Source organism: Aythya marila (genome assembly GCF_965140915.1).
Source record: "Aythya marila genome assembly, chromosome: 4".
Taxonomy (NCBI): Eukaryota; Metazoa; Chordata; class Aves; order Anseriformes; family Anatidae; genus Aythya; species Aythya marila.
Window position 1 is genome coordinate 76,849,135 of NC_139045.1, and position 19,218 is coordinate 76,868,352.

Genomic DNA, 19,218 nt, shown 5'->3' on the forward strand with positions numbered 1-19,218 from the left:
ACATGACATCTGCGTTGCATCTGGCACAGGGGAAACAGCGCTTCACCACATCCATGCTGCGCCAGGGTGGCCCCATGTGCTCCTGCTGCTGTGGGCCTCCAGCAGCTCCGTGGGGCTGCGTGGGGCCAGTGCCGCTGCTGCAGCCTCCGGCAGCCCCTTCCTCCCCCCTGTGCGGGGGCAGCTCCCACACACCGTGCCGGACAGCCTGGCCGTGCTTTACCCCCGAGTTACCAGGCTCTTCTTTCCACCCCAGAGAGGACCCAGCACCCCTTGAGGAAATAGAACAGACAACTTTATCAAGAAAATAAAATTACAACTAAGGAATGAGAGTGGGAGCTGCTGCTGGGCAGCCAGAGGCAGCACTGCCGGTGCAGGGCGGCCACAGCGTCCTGGGGAACAAGGGGCTCCTGGGGCATGACAGAGGCTGGCCCTGAGCGGGGCGGTCCCCAGGTGGGCAGAGGGTCCTGGTGCCAGCAGAGGGCAGAGCCCAAGAGAAGGCAGCTCAGGGCGACAGGAACTGGGCTGGGGGAGCAGGAGGGGGTGCAGTGGGGTGGTGGGGACGGGGAGCGGGGGGAGCACGGTGCAGCAGGAGGAGGCGTGGGGCCTCCCTGGACCGTGCCCTGGTGCCGCAGCCCAGGAAGGGGGCGCAGCGTCCGGCCAGTGTTTGGGGCAGTGCCCCGGGCCGCCGGTGCCTCCAGCCCTGGCTCCCCGGTGGTGAGTCCTGGGCAGCCCCCAGAGCAGTGCAGGGCTCGGAGGTGTTGGGGGTGAGCCCCCCACCAGCTTCCTCCTGCACGTGTGGGGCGGAGGAGGGAGATGCCCATCTCCCCGGGGCTCCTGTGTCTGGGCCCTACGAGATCTGGTTGTTCAGCTGGCCCGGGTACTGCTCAAACCGCTTGCTGGCCTCCTCGCTGAGCGCGTCGCCTGGGCGGCAGAGGACAAGAGCTGTCAGCTCCAGTGCTGTCCCGCCAGCGCCTCCGCCCTTCCCCAGCCACCCCCGGCACCCCAGCCCCTGTCCCCGATGCCTGCCCGTGCCCCCAGCCTGCCCCCAGCCTCTGCTGCCTCTGTCTCGGTCCCCCCCAGGACACCCCCAGCCCCACCGTGCCCTCGCCTCAGCCCGTGCCGTGTCCCTGGGCCGTTACCGATGTGGCAGCTGTGCACCCAGATACGGTGCCCGTCGTACTTGCAGTTGCACTTCATGGCGTTGTTGGTGAAGTCGCTCTCTGCCACCTCGAAGTTGGGGTTAATGACGACCTGTGGGGCGCTGACAGTGAGGCGCTGTGGGCCCCTGCCCCAGGCCCTGCAGCCCCTCACCATGTCAGCTTGGCCCTCCCAGCCCAGCATAGCAGCTGCCCGGGGTACGGCCCCAGCACGGCCCTGTCTCCCTGGCCGCAGTGGGATGTGCTGGAGGGCTCTGAGGAGCTGGTGGCCCTGTCACTGTGCCCCATGTGCCCAAGAGCAATATTTCTTGGGGCAGGAAATGGCTTTCAGGCCGCAGCAAGCCTGAGCGGGTTCCACGCGAGCCCTGCACAACTCCAGGCCCTGGGATAGGCACAGTCCCTCTGTGCCGTGGCTCCTGGGGCCAGGCACCCTGTCCGCAGAAGGGCCAGCAGCATGCTGAGGACCATGGAGCAGAGGCAAGCTCCAGAGCCCTCCTAGCCCCACGGCACAGCCCGCGCTGGGTGGGCTCTCCAGCATGTCCCAGGCAGTACTGCTCAGGGGGTGTGAGAGGGGCAGGGGGCACAGCTGCAGCACCTGCAGGATGTAGTTGCCGGGCTTGACGTCAGTGATGTCGATCCACTGGCAGTCGATGTCGTGCCGGTACAGGTCCCAGCAGCCCACCGTGATGCCCTGCTCCCCGAAGTTGGCACACTCGTACCGCTTGGCCACATCTGCAGGCAAGAAGAGAGCACGGCTCATCCCTGCTGCAGCCCCCTGCACAGGGGGGACACGGCAGGGACAGTGCCCCACAGCCTTGCGGTTCCCACCTTCTTCACATTCTGTGTCCTCAAGGCAGAAGCTGGCCTTGTGGCCCTCTGCCACCTTGGTGCCATTGGGAGTCAGGATGTCGTAGTGGGTGAAAATGTCCATGCTGTGGTAGTGCCTGTGAGAGAGCCCGCAACGCCCTTCTGCACCACTGCAACCCTCAGGGAGGGCCAGAGGTGGAAGCAGCAGCCGAGGAAACCCACAGAGCAAGCAGGAGACAGGTCCCACACCTGCCCGTCCCCTCAGTGCTTGGGAAGGTCCCCACAGCCCCTGCTCTGAGGCCACAGCACTGTGGGGCTAGGGCAGAGCTCAGCCTTGCCCTGGGATGGGACACGGCTGGCCCCAGCCAGGTGGCCTCGGCAAGGGGAGGCTCAGCCCCTGCACAGCCTGCAGCCCCGTCCTTGCTCCCAATACCCTCAGCCCCAACACCGCTGAGCCAAAACTGGGGAAAATGACACGGGTCCCGGCACCACCCTCCCCCTGCCCACCAGCAGCACCACCGCCCTCCTGCTGCCCGCAGCCCCAGCCCCAGCCGTTCCCTGCACGCACCGGTGGCACTCGTGCCAGACCCAGGAGTGGCGGCCAGCCTTGGGGCGGAAATCGGCCCGGCCGTTGTTGTGGATCTGGGAGGAGAAGCGGAGCAGGCGGCGGTGCCCGTAGGGCCAGTTGGCCAGGCGGGCTGAGCTGGAGAGGCAGTTCTCCTCGGCGGCACAGTACAGCATGTGCAGCGGCCGGTCCTCGATGTACGCCGTCTCCTGCACCAGCGGCGCATGCAGCAGCAGATCGGAGGCGGCTGGGGAGCAGGCAGTGGCTCAGGGACGGCTGGACACACTGCTGCGCAGTGCAAGCAGGGCTGAGCCAGCCAGGTGAACATATAGCCCCCCCCCCCCCATCAGCTGGCACAGGCCGACCCCACAGCACCCACCACCTGTGGAGCCCCTTGCCCACAGCTTCTGCCTCTGCAGCCCCTGACCCCACGGCCCCGTGCCCGCAGTCCCCATCAGCGCTCACTCTCAGAGCAGATGACGCCTGCGGCGAAGCGCGTGCCCGTGTTCCTGCAGCTCAGGCTGCTGCCGTGGTGCTGGCAGTGGCTCAGGGACATCTCGTGGCCAGCGCACTTCACACCGCTCAGCACCATCTCCGTCACGTTGCTGGCATCCCAGTACCACGTCTCCTGGGGTGGGTGAGACAGGCTGGGCCAAATGCTGTGGGTGACCCGGCTCAGACGCACTCTGCCTCGGTGTTCCCTGCCCACCCACTCAAGCTGCCCCCACAGGTCCTATGGCACAGAGGGGCCACGTCCCATCACCCCTCTCAGCCCCGGGGCCATCAGGGAAGCGCCGGTGTCTGTGCTTGCCAGGGCATCACCAGGCGCCTCCCCGCCGGCACCTACCGTCACCGCGTGCAGGGAGTAGCCCAGGCCAAGCTGGCGGCAGGCCACCATGGCCTCTTTGGTGGTCCAGCCATCGCTGCACACCGTGCCCCACTTACTGCCGCGCTTCACCTCCACGCGGCCCTCGAACGCCGTCCTCCCGCCGGCTAGGCGGATCTGTGGGGAAGTCCTGGGGCCGTGAGCGTGCACCCCGCACTGCACTGCCCCCCGCCACGTCCCCGTCCCCGTGTCCCCATCCCCGTCCCCGCGGAGCAGTGGTGGTGGCGGCTCGCTGCCCTGGCCAAGCTGGCGCTAGCACCTACTTGTAAGCCGTGGTTAGCGAATCCCAGACCCAGCTGGCGACAGACCACCATCGCCTCCAGCGTACCCCAGCCTTCGCCGCAGACCAGACCCCAGCGGAGCTCGTCCCCGTCGCCAGCCCCCACCGCCACCTCGACCCGCCCCTCGAAGCGGCTCCGACCCCCGCTCAGCCGAATCTGCAGAGAAAGGCAGTGGCAGCGTCATCGGCATCATGAGCGATGCTCCTGCTGCTGGGGCCGTGTCCCACACTGCATCCTGCCCAGGCAGCCGGGGCCACGCGGCAGCACCTGGACGGACCCCGGGGCCAGGGCGGCACGGCATGAAGGAGGAAGCAGACAGGAGCTGAGCAGAGCCAGGCACAAGTTTTGGTGAGCTGGGAGCTCACCAAAAATGGCACTTTTGGGGCCAAAACTTTGTGGGTTTAGGAAGTGTGTACCAAAGCAGGGAAAACAATTCATTTCAAAATGTGTTCTCATTTCAGAAATGACAAGCGTGAGAGTGTTAAAAAGGTTAAAAAGCCCAAAGTGGATGAAATGAGACGCTAGGTCAAAGGAAGGTGCTGCTCCATTTGCTCATTTCATCATCAGTTTAAAAAAAAATCTCTCTTGCTTGGCCCACAGCGATTTTTTTTCAGGTGCTTCACCAGGGAGCAGCTGGCCACACCACTGAGCAGGGGGCACCACAGAGCTCTCAGAGCCCCCAGGGCCTCCCTTCCACCACCCTACCCACAGGGGCAGTTTGGGACTCCAGTCCCCAGAAATCCCCAACCCCTCCTGGGCAGCCCTTTCCCCAGATCGGGAGGAAACAACAATGGGTGCAGTACAGGACAGACAAGGGGACATCCCATGTCAGGTCCCATGGGCTCCCCGGGCTCAGCAGGTGACACAGGCACCGCCGTGGTCCCTCAGCCCCCCACTCCGTGGCCCCAATGCCAGGAACCCCACGGATGTGCAGCCTCCACCACAACACGCACCAAGTTCTCGTAGCCCATGTAGGGGATGTTGCAGCGGACGGCTGCATCCTCTGTGTGCTTGCAGTCCTCCTGCGTGATGTTCTTGAAGGGGCAGCTCCAGAGGGACTTCTCGGTGCCCAGGCACTGCACCTCGTTCAGGTGGATAGGCCCTGTCCCTGCAGAGAAGCTGTGGGGCTCAGCGCCCAGCCGCACCATCCCTCACCGCAGCTGCCCTTGCTCCCCTTCCGGCACAGCCCTGCCCTCCCCAAAGGACCGAGCGGCTGCAGTCCCCCGGGATGCTCCGGACAAGCCCTGCACCACGTGCTGCCCGCAGCTGCAGCGACAGGCCTGGCTGTGGCTCGCCCAGCGTGGCCATCTGAAAGCGATGCCTGGCCCAGAACCCTCACCTTGGCCCATGCGTGCCCCAGTGAGGGCTTCCTTGGCGCTGCCGAAACCCAGCTCACGGCACACCACACTGGCTGACAGCAGGTTCCAGCGGTCATCGCAGACTGTGCCCCACTCGTTGCTCTTGAGCACCTCGACGCGACCCTCCCCGGCCTTCGCACCTCCCTTCAGCCGGATCCGCAGCTGCGGGGCAATGGGGTCAGGGCATGGCAGGGGACAGCGTGGGGCAGCACAGTGTGGCACAGCATGGCAGACACAGTGCAGCACAACGTGGCACAGCACAGTGTGGCATGGCACAGCGGTGTGCCACGGCACAGCACAGTGCAGCACAGAGGTGGCTGTGACGTGCAGGGACAGAACGCTGTCCCCACCTCCTGCCCCAGGGACACCGCATGCCTGCTCTTGGCCCAGCCTTGGGCTCAGAGCCCTGCAACAGGGCAGTGGCCATTGTGGGCCACCACAGCACCGCACAGCCACCCTGCAGGGCTCACCTGGCCCTGCTGCTGCTGGCGCTGCTTCTTCTTGTGGGTGCTGCCAGAGGTGAAGAGGGGCCCAGGCAGGCAGCTGACAACAGCGGGCATGCCGGCCCCGCAGGCTGTGGAGGTGTTGCCCTGGTAGAACTGGAAGGTGCACATGGAGAGGTGCACCTCCGTCCCCGTGCAGGACACGGAGTGCAGGCGGTAGTTGAGCTGCTGCCGCTCCGCGAACAGCCTGCAAGGAGAGAGCACAGCCTGCAGCACAGCCACCGGGAGCAGAGGTGTCAGTGGTTGCCCCCCCTGCGGCTGCACCGTCCCTGCCCCTCACTCCATCCCCTGGCTCCGTCCCCGGCGGGATGCGCTGTGCCCCGGGGGTGCCCACCAGTTGCCAGCCCTGCCCCTGTCCCAGCAGCACAGGGACACGCGTGGCTCCAGCAGCGCTGAGCAGGGCTCCAGGCACTCGGGCTGCCCACTGGAGCCATTTACCTCTTCCTGGACCCTACGTCCTCCCTGCGCTTTTGTTTAGGCTGAGATTTGGAGGCCAGCCTGGAAAACAGAAAACAACCATCAAGGAGCCCGGGCCCCCAGGCTGTCACCTCTCCCTGGAGACTGAGCTTGGCATACGTGCCCCTGGCGATCCTCATGCACATCCACTTCGTGTCATGCGTGGGTGCAATGGCATCATCTGCTGCCAGCAATATGACACAACTGCCCTCCACAGCAATGATGCAGTTTCCTGCCCACATCCCGCCAGGAAACTGTGACAGATGCAGCAACATCCCGTGCTGCTTTGACACACAGCAGAAGATCAAACACCAGTGGCAATGATTTGATCTGTCAGGTGCAAGTGAGGTATGCCCCTGTCCTCATCCAGACACCAGACAACGTCACTGTGCTTTGCTCCAAGGGGAGCAGGACACCTAGCAAGCACGGCGCCAAGCTAGCGGTGCATGTGGACAGTGCTCTCCCCGAAGCCATGGGGATGGTGAGACACTCTGCGAGCTCACCGCACCCAACTTCAGCGCGGGGAGTACCCTGGGTTCACACTGAGCAGCACAGAGAAAACCGTAGAATGCTGGTGTGTTGTGTGTCCCCACACACACACCAAAAATGGTTTGTTTTGCTTGGTGGGGAGGAAGACGCTGAGCACAGCCAAATCCCCAGGGACCAGGAGAAAAGAGTGACAAAACAGGGCAGGGGACTGCAAGCTCCCCAGAAACTAGGGATAAGGCAAAACCAAGCCTGGCAGCTGTCCTGCCAGCCTACAGCACATCAGTGTCAGCCCACGCAGCCCGGTGAGCCCCGTGACACAGTGCACGACAGTCAGGACAAGGGTTCACACAAATGTTCAGAGGACATCAGCACCCATCAGCACTCCTGAGACCACAGGTAGATCCTGTGCCCAATGCTGGGTCTCCTGATACAAGAAAGATATCAGCAAAGTGGAGCGAGCCCTGCAGACAGCACCGGGACAGCCAGGGACTGGCAGAGAAATGGGAAGCTGGGCTGCTGCAGCCTGGTGATGATTTGGCTCCTGGGGCTCAGGCAGCCCCCGACCTGCACCCACAAAGGGCTGTCAGGAAGCCGGAGCCAGGCTCTTCACGGCTGCTAATGACAGGTGCACAAGTGAAAGCAGGCAAAATTTGCAAGAAGAGGGTCACACTAGATGTAAGGAAAACTTTCCCCATGAGAGTCACTCAGCATCAGAGCAGAGTCTACAAGGCTGTGGGATCTCTGTCCTTGTCTTTCAAAAGCCAGCTGGATGAAGCCCTGAGCCAGCCCACAGCGCTGCAGGAGATGTTGGACCAGAACCCCGAGGTCTCTTCCAGCCGGGATTACCCATTACCATCACCCCATGCGGGCTGCAGACGTGCAGCCTGAACAGCTCAGCCCAGGCAAACCAGAGCTTGGCTCCTGTGGCAGGCAGAGGAAAGGGAGCGGATCGCTGCTTACAGACGTGGCGCAGCATTTTGCCCAGTGCCACGTGGATAATGCCTGCTCAGTGGGAAAGAGGTAGAGGGCACCAACCAGACAAAGCAGCAGCAGCAAGTTGCAGCAAGAGGGATGTGTGAGTGGGGCTTTGAGGAGACCCCCACAGGCTGACCCCATCTGGATTCCCACCACCAGCACAGGCAGAGCTACAGGAGCTGGGGACGGTGTCCATCGATGACACAGTGCTAGGAGGTCACAGTGAAGGACTTGGGATGGGCCAAGAGCACATGGGGCACCTTCAGCACCACGGGGATGGTGGGACCGAGCTGAAGCAGGGCAGGGGCAGAGCAGCTTCTCCACATGATGGGCTCAAGCGAGAGGTACCATGCAACAGCCCAAGGAGGATGGACTTTGGATGGCTTTGGAAGTAGCCTGGGTCTCTGCACCCACTGCCAAATCCGTCAGCAGCAGTGCAGGGCCAGAGGGAAAGGGCAGCCAGACTGTCCCCGGGGTCAGGCAGAATGGCAGCAAGAGCGAGTGGGCAGACGGTGCAAGAGATCCCGGGCAGGTGCAGCACCTGGGACAAGACCTACCAAACCACGACCATCAGCCCAGTGCACAGCACCACCAGCACCACCATGCCCACTGCCCTGGTGCCCAGCACCACCAGCACTGCTGAGCAAGCACTTTAATGCCCGCGCCATCCCACCCCACGGGGAATAGGGAAGTGCGCAGCCTTTCCAGCTTCCCCACTGCCACTTTCTGCAGAAAGCAGCCCATTCCTGCAGTCCACTCTCCCTATCCACCAGGAGAGAGAGCTCCTTTCCGAGGCTTCCCTGTCCCCGCAGGGCTGCAGCACAGGGCACCGCAGCCCTCCCCATGACTTCCACCAGGACCCTGCCCACAGTGGGTCTGCTCTGCAGACACAGACCCTGCCCATTGTGCGGGACAAGGCTGCTTGGCCTGGGGCACCAGCAGCCTAGGAGAAAGAGCATCTCTCATGGGGGACAGGGGACCCCAGTGCACCCAGAAAGGTCCCACTGGAGTGGGCTCTTCCTGCCCAGCACACCACAGGCTGCTCTGTCCAGATCCGCTCATGCCAGGATCCGCTCGGACTGCAGAGACTGGCGGGACAGGACAGCCCGGCGCTGCCCAGGGCTCAGCAGACGGGGCGCCCCAGCCCCTTACCTGCTGCCCAGCCTTGGGCTCCGTCCCTTTGTCCTGGCTGCGCGCTTCAACCGCCTGCAGGAGCAACACCCTGGCTGTGTGGTGAGGGGTGCGCACAGTGCTGGGAACCGCACCGCGGGCAACGCACCCACACCCGGACCCCTCCCTTGAGTCACAGTGCTGTGGCAGCATCCCTGCCTGGCTCACGACAAACCACCCTGGGCACAGGGACCCCCTCACTCCCTATGAGAGGGAAATGTGGAGGTGCACCACTGCCAGGGAGCAAAACTTGCCCTCTTGGTCAGGCTCTGCAGTGGTGCATGGGGAGAATGGTGGCCCCAAGCCGTGCCACGGACCCCCAGCTTGGTTAGCTAGTGCCCAAACGGCCCATGGAGCTAGGGCTGGGTGAACTGCAGGGACGGGAGGGATGCTGGGGAGCCTCAATGCCCAACAGCAAGCTCCCAACTGTCCCCCCAGCACTGCCCCTGGCATTCCCCAGTGCTGCTCCAACACCCCAGCCACACGGGACTCCTTGCCAGCCCCACTCACTTGTAGAAGTTCCTGTTCACCTTCTTCTCTGCAGGGAAGCCCATCATGCCACAGATGACACGGCTGTTCTTGGTGTCCCAGCCCTCGTCGCAGATCTGTGCCCAGCCATCCTTGTAGCGCACCTCCACGACACCCTCTGTCACTGGCAGCCGCCGCCGGGCCCCTGACACCACCGGCCGCAGGCGAACCTCCTCCACGTGGCTCTGCTCTGTCTGCAGGGCAGGGGTCACCCCAGGCTTGCTTGGCACCCCGCTCCCTGCCAGCCCAAGGATGCCCTGCAGGAGGGGGGGGGTCCCCAGACCCATGCAGGGAACAGGGACAGGACGGTCCCATCTCCAATGGCCCAGGGTAGCCAAGTACCTATCCCTGTCCCTGGTCCCTCAGGTCTATTTCCAGGACTGCAGCCAGGAGAGCCAGTGCTGCCATCCCTTCACCTCAGAACCTTGTATCCAGACCCCAGCCCAGGCACCCTCCCAGGGCAGGACGGCAGCAAAGGGTACTGGATGCTGGACACAGCCTGCAGGACATGGCTCCAGCACCCCTCTCTTGGTGGGACCCCAGCTAGTGCATGCCCAGAGCTGCGCCATGTCCCCACACCCCAGGTGTGGTCTGAGAAACAGCCTGGAAAAGAGATAGAGGGGAGCGGCCACACATGCCAGCTGAGTGCAGCGTGCAGCAGCAGGTCTGGGACCAGGGCCCCTGGCAGACAGGAGACAGGGGAATACAGTCTGCAGGGGCACAGGACAGCCACAAGGGAAGGAGCAGCTCAGGATGCCCAGGGGATGCCCAGGGGATGCCGTGGCAGTACTGCACTCCACGTGGGGCAGGATTTGCCTGCTGCAGGGCTGCACATCGCAGCCCCTCTTCCCCACTGGCAGGCACAGACGGAGGGCACCGCGGGTCCTGCACGCAGGTGCCTGCCGGGCTGCAGTGAGAAAGCTGCCCCCAGCCAGGCAGGGAGGTCAAAAGCCAGGCAGGGCCGCCCCAGACACAGCACCCTCACCTCAATGACATTGGAGTCCTTGAAGCCTGGGATGCGCTCGTCCTTGCAGATGACTCCTGCATCTTCCTCGTGGCTGCAGTCACTGTTCCCCCAGCCACGGTGTTTGCAGTCCCCAATGCTCTTCTCACCTCCCGCACAATTCACGTTATCCAGCCAGATCCGCCCTGCCACATGCCAGGGCCAGAGGTGAGAGGGAACCAAGCCCACGCAGCAGCCCCCAGGAGCAGGGAAGGTGCCAAGGCCACACAGACATGTAGCAGGCACATGGAGATGAGGCTGGGGCAGCCCTCCCTTGGCACAAAGCTGGGGCCAGACATGCAACGAGGGAAAGCCTGAGTGTGGGAGCAGCTGGTAGGGAGTCTCTACAGCACCTGGGGCCTGTATGGCATCTCGCCTGCACGCAGCCTGCTGCCCCTCTGCACATGTCCTAAGCAGCACAGCGCTGCAGCCACCTGCACCACCCAGGGCATGCACAGCCCACTGTCATAGTGCGTGCATCCTCCCTAAGTGCTGGGGACACACATGCACACACACGCACACACACACACGTGGAGTTTCCAAGTCTGCTTTGCACATGCACGCACACGCAGGCACACACACACACGCACATCCACGCTGCCAGGCACTCTGCAGACATGGGGTCCTGCTGGCCCCCACACCAGCCTCGTGCAGCACACGGCTGCGCCTCTTACCAACGCCTTTGCCGTACTTGGCGCTGTGGGCCCAGCCGGTGGCAGCCACGAAGCCGAGGTGCCGGCACAGCACGTGAGCGTTGGCCAGCGTGAAGTCGTCATCGCAGATGGTGCCCCATTCATCGTTGTAGAAGACCTCGATGCGGCCCTCGTTGTGCTTGCGTGGGTAGCCAGCCAGCCGAAACTTCAGCTGGGGCGTGGGGCTGCGCGTGGGGCCCGGAGGGGTGGGCTGGGCGCTGGCCCCCCACAGCCACAGCCCCCCCAGCAGCACCAGCAGCTCCTGCCACGTCCACGTGCTGTGGTGTCCCATGGCGGCGTGGCCCTGTGTGGGGAGACAGCGTCAGGGCAAGCAGGAGAACCGCATCGTGCCGCAATGCCAGCTCGGCCCGGTGCTGTGAGGTGAAGCCCCCCACTCCTGCACAGCTCTGCCGGGTGCCAGCACGCCCGTGTGTCCCGTCCCCAGCCGGGGACAGCCCCTGGCCACCGCCTGCCTGCCCCCCCAGCCCCGCTGCCCCCCAGCCCCGCTGCCCGCCATCCCCGGCCCCTCGCCCCGCTGTGCTGCTGGCTCACATTTCCCGCGCTGAGAACGACAGCAGATGTGCCAAGCAGATGTGCATCACCTCCAGAAAGGAGGGGCACCGGCTGCTGGAGCAGAGGTGCTGGGACAGGGCCAGGGAATGGGGGGGAGCCTGGCTGGGCTGGCAGTGGACCTCGGTGCGCCACCGGCTGAACAGCAGCCGGGGCCAGAGCTGCTGACCAAGGGGCTGCCAAGCCACGCTCCTGCCCACTGTCAGGAGCGACGCAACCAGAGCCGTTTACATCTCTCCCTGTGAGGCATTTTCTCCAGCCCTTCAGTAACATTTGTGGTTCCCTGAGAATACCTGTGGGAGATGCGGTATTCCTGCACCAGCCTCGTTGACAAACAATGGTGAAAACGTTTCTCTGTAAACCTCCTTCACCCTATTCCCAAGTCTGCCGCCAGGGACCACCTTAACCCTCTCAGCGCCGCGCAGCCTGGGACCAGCATACCTGTGCAGGCAGCACCAGCACTGCTCCAGGCTGGGCTGGCGGCGTGTTTGGCGGCACAGCACCAAGGCACAGCGAGCCTCCTGCCACAGGGCTGCAGCCCCACACCTTGCCCCCAGCCGGCCCGTTGCACAGTGCCCCCTCCACCTGGGAGCCCCTCCTGGGACAGGCCCAGCACCCAAACCCACCAGGAGCACATCCCACATGCCTCACTCACACAGGTTGTCATTAGATAACTAAAAAAATAAGGTCCAGCACAGTCACCTAAAGGCTGGGGTGATTTCAGGCTGATGTCGAGCTACAGGGCTATGCAGAAGGGAAAGCAAATGCAAGCCCTGCGCATGCTCCTGCTCGGGCCTGTGCCTCTCGCAGACAAGCCCCATGGTGCCGGCACACTTCCTCTGCCAGCCCCCGCCCCGTGCGCCCCATCCCCTGCTCCCTCGCAGCTCCAGCGTGCTGGTTTGATGGGGCCACAGAGCTGTCAGAGCCCCTTTCTTGGGGCGAGATACATCCCTGTGCTGCACTGGGACAATCGCCCTGTGCCTTGCCACCAGCACAGAGCCTAGGCTCAGGGACGGACCCACAGCCCCGTGTCCACCCATGGGATAGGTTTTCTATGGGAATCGGCCCTGCTCCTGCTCTGTCATGCCTCTCTTTTCCAGGTCACCACTCCAGCCTCCAGTGACTCCTGAACATGAAGCAGGGACAGGCAGACAAACCCTTCCCTGTGCCCATTGCCCCGGACACCTGCTGCCTCCTGCCCCTTCGGGCTGGGACACCAGCACGGTGCCAGCGAGTCCCAGTGCCTGCAGGGACATGCGAGGAGGGAGGGCGATGGCAAGGGGACCAACAGCACTGCTCCACGGCCAGCGCAGACGTTGCAGCAGGAAGACGCCGACCCCTGTGGGGCAATCGCATCAACTCTGGCCCTGCTCTTTCCTCTGTCACATCTTGGGACGTGGGGGACACAGCAGCACTGATGGGGACAGCACCAGGCACTGGGGGTCAGGAATGCGCCCCATGAGCCCTTGGGTTTGCAGTGGCTGGCTCTGGGCTACCCGTGCCTCAGCTGCCTGCTTTGGCATTGCAAGAACAAAGTGAAGCCCAGCAGGAAGCATATTTGTGGGCAGGCAGCAGGAAAATGCTTTGCTGAACCTTTTAATCAGCCTGTTAGGCAGGAGAAAGGGGAGGGCAGGCACAAAGGGCCATCCCAGCTCTGCCAGCGGGGGCAGGCAGGGCAGGAGTGCTCCAGTCGTGTTTCTGCTCTGTCTAGAAAGCAGTGAGGGGATCAGTTTAACATCTCACAGCAGTAATAAAACGCTTCTTATTCTGTGCATCAGTCAGAGGGGACGTCCTGTCCTTCCCAACTGAAGCAATGTAAATCTGCAGGGCTACGCTGCGCCACACGTCACACACAAGTGCTTGCCAGCAAGTCTGGGCCCTCTCAGTGCTAATTTTAACTTACCTGGGGAGACTGTGGAATCTGCAAGCACATGTGGAGCTAAAGCTTCCCCCGCACTTGCACTGAACGAGGCAGGCAATCTTTGCTGGTGCTGACTGCAGGCAAGCTCCAGGCTGCTTTGCGACGGGGCCGATACAACACTAAAGGGCAGCAGCACAATTAATGCCAGTCTCCACAGTTCTGCAGAAATAGTCCATGTCACAAAGCTGGTGTGACCTTTTATGAGATCACAAGTTTGGTTAATTGAAGTAACTGTGTTGATACAACAGGCTGAGACTGGAAGGCATTCGATTCATCTTGCATGACCTTTTAATGAATGATTAGCACTCAACAAAATCAGTGCACCTTCTGCTAAGTGGATTAAAACTGGACACCTGCTGTAACTAAAATGTGGTTACAACTGGAAAGTCACCATTCAGTGGGCTCTCTGGTGAAGATCACATGCTTCTCAAAAGCAAAACCATGTCTGAAGGAGAAAAAAAGTCCTCTCCTGGTACAGTCTGCAAAGACTGAAATGGGCAGAGTGTGTAGATGGGGACAGACCTGGGTGGCCTGGCAAAACGGCATCACATAGACCATACCCTTGTCTAGAAGGAAATGTAAGGGCAAGAACAGAGCATGCAGGATCAGAGACCAGAACACAGCACCCAGGAAAGTGCTCGGTCTGTCTGTAGCCATAGAAGGCCAGTAGCAGGAGTGCCTTGGGACAGGGCGGGGATGCTCTGCTGCTTCCCTGTTGTGGTGCCCACAGCTCAGCCACCCCTGTCTTTGCATTCAAAAGCTCTCTGTGGATTTGTCTTCCTCACAGTCCTTCAGTTGCTTCTGAACCTGCTTAAATCCTACCACCCCTTTCTGTATTAACTACAGCTCACTGAAGGGGTCCTGCTGTCACCGCCTGCACTGCTCCTGGGTCACCGCTGTCCTCTGTAGAGGCTCCAGCGTCCCCTTCCCTACTTGCTCCCGCTGCCTCAGCTCAGCCTGTCCTCAGCCCCTGCCTTCTGCCCCCTGCCCTTGGTGAGGTCGGCACAAGCCTGCAGCACTTCCCACGTGCATCCAGGAGCACGGTTAGGTTGGCAGCATGGACTCCCTGCGGGAAAAACGAGCCATTTTCCCATTCCTGTAACATCTCCCTCTCGCAATGCACTCTGAGGATTGGTGTCACAGACCTTGGGCTAACAGGGCTGGCGTTGTCCAGATCATTTTTTCCACTTTCTTAAATGCCAGCAGTGCATTTGCTCCTCCAGCATGGTGACACTGCCCCATTTCCTTGCTCACTGGAAGCTTTGCTCCCGGACCCAAGTGCTGCTGTGGAAACAGGGAGCCCCCTGCCCGCCCTGCCCCAGGCAGCTGCGGCACAGTCCCACAGGCTTCCAACGGGGCAGATCTGCACTCAGCATCTCTTGATTTCAAGCCTGGGCCCTTCCCTGCAGCTCCTGTCTCTGGATCACTGCAACCAGAGGGCCAGCCGCTGACTCAGTCCAACGGGACCACAGTCCTGCCGGCTGGATCTGCTGCAGGCATGAGGTCTGTGCCAGGGCTAGGGGCTCTTTGGCAGGCACAGACAAGCTGGGGGTTGCCTGCACCCTGGAAGGGCTGATCTACCTGAGCGAGAGTCCTGAGGGGGCATCGCCCTCACTTCTCCCTCTGGCCAGAGGCAGGGGCACCCCTTTGTCCAGCCTCCTTGCGGCTGCTGGAGGCCGTGAGGGGACAGGCTGTTTGGTCCTGCTGGGAGCAAGGGGGCTGCCACCCCTCCAGCACAGGGGATGCTTGATGCGAGCAGCAGTACAAGGGGTGTCAGGGAGGACGCTAGCTCTGCTCCTAAGGACCAGAGATCAGCATGAACCTCACACATCCACTGGAGAACAGATGTGCAGGCAGCTGGGGGCATGGACAGGCAACACCTGTGGAGAGGGTCGGGGGCCAAGAATTGCCTGGGACAGGGATGGGTGCCCTGGCTGCCACTGTTACCCAGAAGCTGGGCACAATCCTGCCCAGACTTGCCTGCCCCAGGGCCCCAGGCACCCCACTGCTGGCTTCTGTCTGCAGCCACAAAGTCCCCTCTCTGACAGGGGTTTTGTGCAAGGCGCTCCTGCATTCCCCTGGCAGGTGAATGGGGCTCGGACACACACCCAGCTGGGGGGATGGGCTGGCCCCCAGCAAGCACCAGCCATAGATGCTGGAGAGCAGCCCCGGTCCTTGTGACTGCCCAGGAAACCTCAGGAAACGCAGAATAACAGAATGGGTGAGGTTGGAAGGGACCTCTGGAGATCACCTAGTCCAACCCCCCGGCCAAGCAGGATCACTCAGAGCACGTTGCGCAGCATCACATCCAGGTGGGTTTTGAATGTCTCCAGAGAAGGAGACTCCACAGCCTCTCTGGGCAACCTGTGCCAGTGCTCTTTCACCCTCCCAATAAAGAAATGTTTTTTCATATTAAGCTGGAACTTCCCATGTTTCAGTTTGTGCCGTTGCCTCTTGACTGGCCCTGTCCTCCCAAAAGATATTTATACACATGGATAAGATCTTCTCTTGGTCTCCTCTTCCCCAAGCTAAACAGGCCCAGCTCTCTCAACCACTTTTCATATGAGAGATGCTCCAGTCCCCTCATCACCTTTGTAGCCCTCCACTGGACTCGCTCCAGTAGCTCCATCTCCCTCTTGTACTGGGGAGCCCAGAACTGGACACTATCCTCCAGGTGTGGCCTCACCAGGGCTGAGTAGAGGGGCAGGATCTCCTCCCTTGACCTGCTGGCAACACTCGCTGTAGTGCACCCCAGGATAACATCGGCCTTCTTGGTCACAAGGGTGCATTGCTGTCTCATGGAATGTCCCAGCCAGGCATGTGCGAGGCCCCAGCCCCTTCCTGGCAAACAGTAGGGATGGAGATGGTTGTGGGTACCTGAGTGCACGACAGAGCCGAGACCACAGGATCCACACCCCCAGCCCGGCTGCAGGGTCCCCTCTGTGCTGAGGGCAGCTCCATGTGGCAGCAGGAACTGTGGCACTGCTTGACCTGCTTCCAAACCAGCCCCACCACTCTGCCCCTCCCAGCAAACAAGGGCTCCAGTGCCCCACAGGAGCTGCACTCCCTAGCCCCAGTGCCCTCAGCATGGCTCTGCTCCCCCAGCATGGGGGCTGAGCCCTCCAGGGGCTCAGCTGTACCAGCAGAAGCGAGCAGTGGCAGCGGGGGAACCCCAAGTATGGGGATGTTGGCTCCGAGGCTGTGCTATTCAGAACCCACCAGGCACTGGGACAGGCCTTGGTCTGCCCCAGAAAAACCTCAGTGAATAGTAAACAGGCTTGGGAAGGAGCAGATGAAGCAGATACAGAGCAGGTCGGTGTGTTGGGTCCTCATGCATGCCAACAGCCAAGCACAGGTCACCTCCATGGCATGGGGACAAGGTCCCAGGCAGCAGCAGCAGGGAAGGGCCAGGCTGGGGTGGCACCACAGGAGTGGTATCTCTCAGCAGTGCTGCACAGGAGGCCTAAGGCATGCACAGGGAGGTGCAGCAAAGCAGGCACTGACAGACTGGAAGGACTCGGAGAAGAGAGAGCAAATGACCGATGACCTGGGAAGCCTGCCAGCAGAAGGAGGAAGCAGCTCCCTCTGTTTATCCATCACTGGGAAGGTCAAGAGGTGATGGGATCACACTCTGACAAGGCCCATGCCGGGACATCCCTGAGAGCAAAGGGTCATGTCCCCAGCACAGGGGCAGGAGAAGGTCTGTTAGGTCCCATGGTTTCAGGCACTGGGCTCTGTTCCTTCCCCATCTCCCTGGGGCCCCAGCACACACAGGCCAGAGCCTGGCTTCCCGCACCGGCCCTTTCGCAATCCTGGCTGCCTGGACTGGCCTCCTTCGTCCTCCTGCTTCCCAGCAGCCCAGGGGTGCTGGAGCCGAGGGTTGTGACAGCCCCGCCTCACTGGGGCAGGACCAGCTGGACCTGCCAGCAGGGACCCCGCAGGATAGGAGGCACAGGAGAAGCACAGCGAAGTCCAGGGGCTGCAGGGCTCCCAGCTGAACTGCTCCCAGTGGCACCGAGGAACACCCCAGGGTCACCCCGGCAGCCCCACCACACTGGCAGGCTCAGTGACACCTCCCCACACCACCACCTCCTGGTGGGGCTGGCTGGGGGCTCGCTGTCACTGGCTGACCAGAAAGAAGGCTGCGTGCCTGTCCCCGCCGTCCCACTGCGTGTCCCTGTCCCAGGCGGTGATGGGGACACTGCTGTAGACGCCCCGGCACTGGGGCTGTCCTGAGTGCCAGCTGGGGACAGAGCACCTGAGTGCACTTACCAGGTCCAGCCCACTGGTTCAAGCAGTCCTGAGCCCTTTGGACTGTCTGATGTCCCCTGTTCTGCTGTCAGCCTTTAAGCCAGGGCAGCACACAGTGCAGCTCTTTGCAGTTCCTAACATCACTGGGTTTCCCCGAGACACAGCAGGGAGGTGGTTGCCAACTCTGCTCTCGGCTCCTCTGGGCTCTGGAGGGGCAGGCAGGAGGGGAAGACCCCAAAGGAATGTGCAGATGCTGTAGCCGTTGGCCACAGTCTCAACAGCCCAGCCAGGCTAGGATGCAAACCACGGGTCCAGGGGGGGGGGCAGGCACCGCAGGGCAGGGAACCAGCCATCTCAGAGCTACTGAGAGCAAGGAGACCTGCCCCGCTGCCTGCCAACTCCTCTGGAGAGCAGCTGGGAGGATGCAGGACGTGCCCAGGCCCTCCAGCCTTCACGCCTTGCGTCCCTTCATCCTTCCTCTCTTCCAGCGAAGAAGCAAATTCCATCTTCATGGAAATCCTGAGTCTCCACCGCCCTTTGTAAACCACAGCTCAGCAAACGAGCCTCCTGAAGGCAGGCGCTGCTCAGCACGTTCAGGGCTACGCGTGGCTGCGCAGCCCCGAGGCAGCACCCCGCTAACCTGCCGGGGCTGACGGGCACCCCTTCGCCTTCCCCTTCCCCTTCCCCTTCCCAGCAAGCGCGTGGGGAACGCACGCCGCAGCCGGACACAAACCTTTGCACCCCGCCAAACGCCGCCGCGCGGCACGGCGAACATGGCACAGCTCCCCCAGCCACGGCGCCGCCGGCACCGCGCACAAAGCAGGCTTTCTGTACCGGGCGCGGGGCACCCCCCGTGCGGCCGCCGGCTGGGGCAGCCCGTCCCGCCGGCACCGCGCAGCCGCGCCGGGGAACCGGGGGTCGGGGACGGAGCTGGAGCGTCCCGCGCAGTCACGCAGCCCTCGCGCGGGACGGCCCCACGCAGCCCCCATTCATCCCCCGCGCCGGCAGCCGCCCGGCCGCCCCCCGCCCGGCTCTGCAGCGCGCCTCGCGACCCCGGCCCGGCGCCCGCACCGCGCCGGGAGCCCCGCGCGAGCCGCGAAGCCTCCCACGCGCGGCCCCTCGCCGCGAGCCCCGGGGCCACGCGGGGCGCCCCAGGCACCCGCGCCCAGCGCCGCGCCCGCCGCCCCCCGCGCCCCCGGCGCGCCCAGCCCCGCCGCTCCGGGCCGGTCCCGAGCCGCGCTGCCCGCCCCGGGCCCCGGGCCGTACCTCTCGTCCCCACGGGCTGCGCGGCTGCGGCGGCGCCGGGCGAGAGCGTCCAGCCGAGTGCCGGCGGGGCCGTGCCGAGCAGAGCCGAGCCGAGCCGCCCCTCTCCGCCCCGGCCCGCCCCGCGCAGCGCCCCAGTGTCCGGGGCCGGCCCCGCCGCCCCGGCCCGCGCGGAGCGGCCCCGGCCCGGCGCCCCGCACGGATCCGGCCGCGGCGGGGCCCCGCTGCCCCGGGGGGCTCCGCTCCGGGGCCGGCACCGGACCCCGGCACGGGGCCTCCAGCTCGGCCTTCTCCCTGCGGGGTCCCCGGCATTGCGCCCCCGCCCCGCGAGCACCGCGCTCCC

At 63.4% G+C, this 19,218-nt stretch overlaps 1 protein-coding gene across 7 annotated transcripts; it reads right to left on the reverse strand.

Annotated features, from left to right (window-relative positions):
• Nucleotides 1-275: 275 nt before the first annotated feature.
• On the reverse strand, nt 276-19,035 carry LOXL3 (lysyl oxidase like 3). 7 transcript variants are annotated; one of them, XM_082759205.1, is made up of 15 exons: nt 18,879-19,035; nt 10,853-11,174; nt 10,161-10,324; nt 9,158-9,432; nt 5,996-6,055; nt 5,525-5,744; nt 5,036-5,216; nt 4,650-4,804; nt 3,679-3,852; nt 2,995-3,157; nt 2,533-2,776; nt 1,986-2,101; nt 1,753-1,889; nt 1,140-1,251; nt 276-921 (listed from the first exon to the last, which is right to left on the reverse strand). In XM_082759205.1, the coding sequence occupies exons 2-15, from the start codon at nt 11,160-11,162 to the stop codon at nt 848-850; spliced, it is 2,385 nt and encodes a 794-aa protein (XP_082615331.1). In that variant the 5' UTR covers nt 11,163-11,174; nt 18,879-19,035; the 3' UTR covers nt 276-847. The 7 variants fall into 7 exon arrangements, with proteins under 7 accessions (XP_082615331.1, XP_082615330.1, XP_082615329.1 ...); XM_082759204.1 differs by lacking the exons at nt 3,679-3,852; nt 18,879-19,035 and adding exons at nt 3,377-3,532; nt 13,344-13,468; XM_082759203.1 differs by lacking the exon at nt 18,879-19,035 and adding an exon at nt 13,344-13,468.
• Between the last annotated feature and the right edge of the window lie 183 nt (nt 19,036-19,218).

Excerpts from the sequence above, each read along its gene's own strand:
- LOXL3 (XM_082759203.1), bottom strand. The coding sequence starts at position 13,373 with ATGTGCTTGCAGATTCCACAGTCTCCCCAG. Across the intron at positions 3,853-4,649 it reads ACATGGGCTACGAGAACTTG|ATTCGGCTGAGCGGGGGTCG; the intron begins GTGCGTGTTGTG and ends CTTTCTCTGCAG. Across the intron at positions 2,777-2,994 it reads AGGCGTCATCTGCTCTGAGA|CCGCCTCCGATCTGCTGCTG; the intron begins GTGAGCGCTGAT and ends CCTGCTCCCCAG.